Source organism: Periplaneta americana, chromosome 16 (assembly GCF_040183065.1).
Source record: "Periplaneta americana isolate PAMFEO1 chromosome 16, P.americana_PAMFEO1_priV1, whole genome shotgun sequence".
Taxonomy (NCBI): domain Eukaryota; kingdom Metazoa; phylum Arthropoda; class Insecta; order Blattodea; family Blattidae; genus Periplaneta; species Periplaneta americana.
Window position 1 is genome coordinate 8157687 of NC_091132.1, and position 6000 is coordinate 8163686.

Here is a 6000-nt window from a genome sequence, read left to right on the forward strand (position 1 = left end):
AGTTTCAAGGGAATAGAGAATCCATTTGATGCAGCATTACAATAGCGGTGTGGGAGGGGAGGAAAGATCTTCCCTTGTGGCCTGGCTCTGCAAGCCACTGCAGCGAAATATGGGTTTTAAACAGCGGCAGTTTCCCTCTGCTTCCCTTCACCTCTCTACCCCCTGACCATCAAGACACACTCTCTTACGAGTTGTCCCACCCTGCAGATCCCAGGACGACTTTGAATGCAGTGTCAATTCCAATACAGTCGATGAGCAAAAAGATTATGCATAAGATAATAGTACATATTCCCGGCCAGATGAAATATAAAGCAATTTACCAATAAAAGCTGTAACAATTCTTCTACAAATTAAAATAAATATTATTTTTATTTTCCTGTCAAAGCATGGAGTGCTGCAGCTCCGCAGCTCTTATGGACGGGCCGCCCCTGTATTTATGTTCATTTCAACAAAATAACAAAATTAAAACCAGAGGTCGGTAACCGGCATTTTACTTGTCCATGTCAGAACATCTTGAGTTGACTCACTGCTTACCAAACCAATTGCTTCAATAAATCAGCCATTTGGTCGGTGTGTCAGTCAATATTAACTGTATAGCCTCCAAACTTTTGAGTCCTTTCTGTCATAGTTGGAAAAGTCAACAGACCTTTTAATTGTATATGTGTTTGTGTTTTTATATATACACAGGTGATGAAGACGACAACAAATCGTTTAAAGCTTTAGTTGGCCGAAAGAGGAAACTGAGTGTCAGCGAAGCTGTAACTGGAGTGGGTCAGCCTTCCACCAAATATCAAGGTATAAAGATCTCATCATATTTTGTAAGAATAAATAATAATAATAATAATAATAATAATAATAATTATATTACCGGTTCTTCTGTATGGTTGTGAAACTTGGACTCTCACTCTGAGAGAGGAACATAGGTTAAGGGTGTTTGAGAATAAGGTGCTTAGGAAAATATTTGGGGCTAAGCGGGATGAAGTTACAGGAGAATGGAGAAAGTTACACAACACAGAACTGCACGCATTGTATTCTTCACCTGACATAATTAGGAACATTAAATCCAGACGTTTGAGATGGGCAGGGCGTGTAGCATGTATGAGCGAATCCAGAAATGCATATAGAGTGTTAGTTGGGCGGAGGGGAAAAAGACCTTTAGGGAGGCCGAGACGTAGATGGGAGGATAATATTAAAATAGATTTGAGGAAGGTGGGGTATGATGATAGAGACTGAATTAATCTTGCACAGGATAGGGACCGATGGCGGGCTTATGTGAGGGCGGCAATGAACCTTCGAGTTCCTTAAAAGCCATTTGTAAGTAAGTAAGTAAGTAAATAATAATAATAATAATAATAATAATAATAATGGCTTTATTTAACCTGGCCTTCTCTTACACTCAACCAGGATTAAAACTTGCTTACATAGTTGAACATAAAACTGGATCGAAATTAAGTAATTACATACTGATACAATTTAGGTACATAATGAGATCAAAAGAGGTAGTTACATAAAATTTACCTCATAAAATAAAAATTAACATAGTGAAATACATATTAATGTTGTTAGAATCAATACGAATCACATAAAAACAGAAGCCGATAATTCAATAAAAAAATGTACACAGTAAAAATAAAAATAAACACCTTAGTATACATATTATTATTAGATTACAATTAAGTAGGATTTACATAATTAAACCAGAAACCGACAATTGAATAAAATGTACCCAAACATAGATTAATAATAAAAAACAACACAGTGGGATACATATAGGCGTTAAGTGATAAATAAACACGATTTAGATAATACAAATAAGAAACAAAAAAAAAAAATAATACAGTGGAACACATTCCATTAAATATTTGCAATGCGTTAGGTCTGGCAACTCATCATAAGATATTTTTCTAATTTACATTTAAAGGAAATTAAAGTTCGGCAGCCCTTGACTTCAGGCGGCAGAGAATTCCAGTGACGAGATGAAGAATAAAGAGATGATGTGTGCAGTGGTATTTCTAGTGTGTTATCATATTGTGACCGAGTATTTAAGTTATGATACCGACAAAGACTGTGGAATCGGACAGATAAGTAAGAGGGAGTAGAGGTGTGCAAAATTCGGTATAAGAGAGAAAGGGAATAGGATGCTGATTTTAAATTCTTTAATAATCATTCTTGAATACACATTTTTAACACTTCTATATCACTAATAATCTGTTAAATTAACATTTCATGTGTGTACTGTAAATTGAAGAGAGTGTGTATGGAATCATTCATTGATAATACAAATCCAGAGAAGAAGGAAGCTATGTGAGTGCTGTTTAAGAAGGATTTGCAATGTATTTTTTTCTCCCAGTATACAAATTATGGCGAAAATCATCACACACTTCCTATGAGAACTCTCCATTGTCCATGGTTCTGTTTCTTGGATACATACAATTCACAATAAGTGAACTGCACTGAAGTTTTGTCTGAGATTAGAAAAAGTGTGCACTGAAGATTACAAAATGCTTTTCAAAGCTGACCTGGATTCTATCATGGCACAAATTACAGCCTTCTGATAGTCTTAGTACTGCTTTTATAGTGATTGGAGCAAGTAGGAGTGTTATTTTCAGGAGGATTTCAGTGACAAAGAGTCCACAGGATTATAGACCGAACACAAATCGTGTATCTGGAAGATGGATGTCTTGACAACATGTGTCAGAGCAGAAACCAGTCCTGAGATGATGAACCATTGCCACACCACTATGACAAACGACAAAGTTCTCTTTGGATAGCCTAGCATCAGCAGTACAAAGGAGGGTCAGGATAGTGTTTCTTTTATTTCCTCATTGTAGGAAGTAAAACTATTAAAGAAACCGTCATCATAATCATTGTACAAATATTGGGTCGTCATTGGCATGCCAAGTTCTCATTGGTCTTCCTACACTGAATGCAATGGCTTTTCATAGCTCTTCATTAACCTCCCATATAAACACTTCTGATGTTGATTATTTATTACTAAAATGTAGACTTAATCAAGAGCTTTGTGATGTGAGACAAGTGACCAACAGGCTTCGAGTTCACATAGTTTTTTTCAGTCCTGAACTCGCTTTCAAGGATGCATTTTCGCATACCTTTTAAATGTGTGTTTATTCAATGCTGCTCACTTCACTTGTGTGATTCGGGTCCTGCATATTGTGCGTAGATGGCAGGACTGTGATCCATTTTTTAAGTTGCACACCACTTTGGCAGGCCACGCTATGCATGATGTGTATCTGGAGAGTTACGTTGTGTACTATGGTGAGTGTATATGTAAGTGTAATGTAAGGAATGGATGATGAAGATGAGGAAGGGAGAAGGGGAAACTTGCACGTAACATATTCATGTCAAATAGCATGAGAGAGGGCTGCCAGGCTTAACATCCCCATCCGACGGACAAATCACTGCCAACAGTGATATGTACCTTCTCTTCATATGCACTGCAGAGAGATTTGGGATTTAACTCGGGCATATCGGTGCACAATTTAGTGATTAGCTATCTCTCTTAGGCCCAAGGTAGAAATTTTACACGAAATTTTTTACCCTGCTGGGTGGGCTAGTCTGGAAACAGACCACAGGACTAACATGGTGGACTACCTTTTAAATCTTGAAATGTAGGCTTTCACGGCCGGCGTTGATAGGATGCGTATTTTCCGGGCTAGAGGGCCGTGGTCTGTCAGTGTTACAACCAAACGTTTCGTCCACTACTCCGGTGGATATCTTCAGTGGCACGGTACACGTGTGCGGAGAGATCGATATTTAAGGTGTGGGACTGTTGTTGCTTGTCGTTGTTGCCGCGGTCCGCACTAGTGGCTTCGGTGTTCTGATTGTTTGTCATAGTGTCTAATTGTCGGAGAAAGGGTTTGATGCGTTTGCTTCTGAGGGCCGGATACCAAGCTTTGTTGACCACGAGGTATCCGGCCCTCAGAAGCACACGCATCAAACCCTCTCTCCGACAATTAGACACTACCACAAACAATCAGAACACCGAAGCCACTAGTGCGGACCGCGGCAACAACAACAAGCAACAACAGCCCCACACCTTAAATATCGACGTGCTGTCAGTCTCAATGCCAGTTCCTGATACACACAGCAGATCTCTCCGCACACGTGTACCACGCCACTGAAGATGTCCACCGGAGTAGTGGATGAAACATTTGGTTGTAACACCGACAGACCATGGCCCTCTAGCCCGGAAAATACGCATCCTACCTTTTAAATGTTTCCCCTCTCATTTATTTATTCCAGATAGGAATGTTCTTCCTCACTACTATTTCTAGAAATTTCGATTGTTTCAGAGGATATTTGCTCCTGTCCAGCGCCTCTTTCTGGTAGCCTAAATCTTTCCTTTTCCCCCCTCCATCCTCCGGTGTCCACCAACTCAAACTTCGGGCCGCCTAGAGCAAGCTAAAGAGACTATGTTCTTCGAAAGTATCTTATCTTGGAAGCTGCACCATGATAATTCCTTCTCTCACATTACAGTGCAATGCTGAAAGAAGAAATTGGGTCGAGATATTAATTATGATTAGTGATTACATGATCAAGTATTTTATTACTGTGAAAGTTGTCGAACCCTCATTGTTTCAGCTGGAGGCTCAGGGATCCACAGACCTGTCAAGCGCTCTGCAGGGCGGTCTCGGACAACTTCATTAGTAAGCGGTGCTGAGTATCAGTCCAAGAAGGCAAAAGGTGATGTCAAGAAGAAAGGGAGACCAGATCCATATGCATACGTTCCTTTGTCAAGAAAAGTGCTCAACAGGCGGTCAGTAGATATTAAATTTGCTACACTTTTCATTTTATCATGTCATCATTAACATTTTGTACTTAGTCATCAACTTCTTCATGAATTAGACTATTGGGTCTGTTCCGTCTTCAAGAATTTGAAGAGTAAATTGGTCCTTCCAGTGCATCCTTCCACCAGATCATCTGCCTGTTGGCATACAGTTAAATACAGGGTTTCCGAAAATGAATGATGTGGTTTTACGAGTTTGCTGTGAAGCATGTATTATGTGTAATTGATTGAAGGTGCTTGTAATTAGTTCAATAATTCAGTTTCCAAATAACGTTAGTAAATTTCAATATGATTACCATTACCAGTACGACAGACGTCTTAAGCAAAATTCAATTTCAGCCCACACTCTGACAAGAACATCTGGCATAATGCTTATGATTACTTGTCTGATTCTTCGTTTTAGGTCAAGATTCTTGACATAGTGTAGTAATGCTTGCACTCTTGGAGTTCAATCTATGTTTAATTATTTTGCATTTAGTTTATAAACTACCGTCAATACGTTCATTATACTTACAACTTTGTAATTTTCAGCAAAAAGAAGAAGTATGCAGGCCAGTTTGCCAGTTACTGTCATGCTGCTCAAAAAGGTGTACGAAAAGGAGTCAAAAGCAAGAAGAAAGAAGCGAAAAAGTAGGAAAGCAGGCAAAGTGAATCTTGTCATTCTTGTAAATTAAATATAATTTGTTATTTATTATGTAATATATAATAAATTATTTGCTGAGCTAAGCATTCTTCCACTCTTTTCTTGGGATCATTCTGAACAATAAAGCCAATGCACTAAAAATGTCATAAACAGATGTTACTGATTTGGACAGTAAGTAGTATTCTCCAAAATACAGCAAGTTCTTCTTCTTCTCCCTCCTCCTAAATGGTCTGCTTTGTGGGGCTTATCCCATTAGCTTTCTCGCTGACCAGTACAGTATAGTGATGATGTGTTCTGGAGGTGCTGATTTAATTTTTTGCATACTTGAAAGTGATCAGTGTTCATCTTCTTCCTCACAATGCTGCACTCCTTGAGTGCTGCAAGACAGTTATGTTTGGTTTCCAATCTAAAGACTGCTGTAGCTTCTTTCTGTGGTTTGGTTTTGTATTTTCCCATTTCTGACGCATATCATTCCAAGACTTTCCCCTTATCCCTTGTTTAAGTCTGGTTAGGGAACAATGGCGAGGCAGTCGAGGAGGAGTGAAACAGA

The 6000-nt window shown here is 38.9% G+C and overlaps 1 protein-coding gene across 1 annotated transcript in view; it reads left to right on the top strand.

The window, feature by feature from the left end:
- LOC138716413 (RRP12-like protein) overlaps positions 1–5533 on the top strand; it is a 53714-nt gene extending 48181 nt beyond the window's left edge. Inside the window, exons 21-23 of the mRNA XM_069849483.1 lie at positions 688–795; positions 4603–4777; positions 5339–5533. Of these exons, the coding sequence (XP_069705584.1) occupies positions 688–795; positions 4603–4777; positions 5339–5441 (386 nt within the window). The 3' untranslated portion in view covers positions 5442–5533. The remainder of the gene's footprint in view (positions 1–687; positions 796–4602; positions 4778–5338) is intronic.
- Positions 5534–6000: the final 467 nt, after the last annotated feature.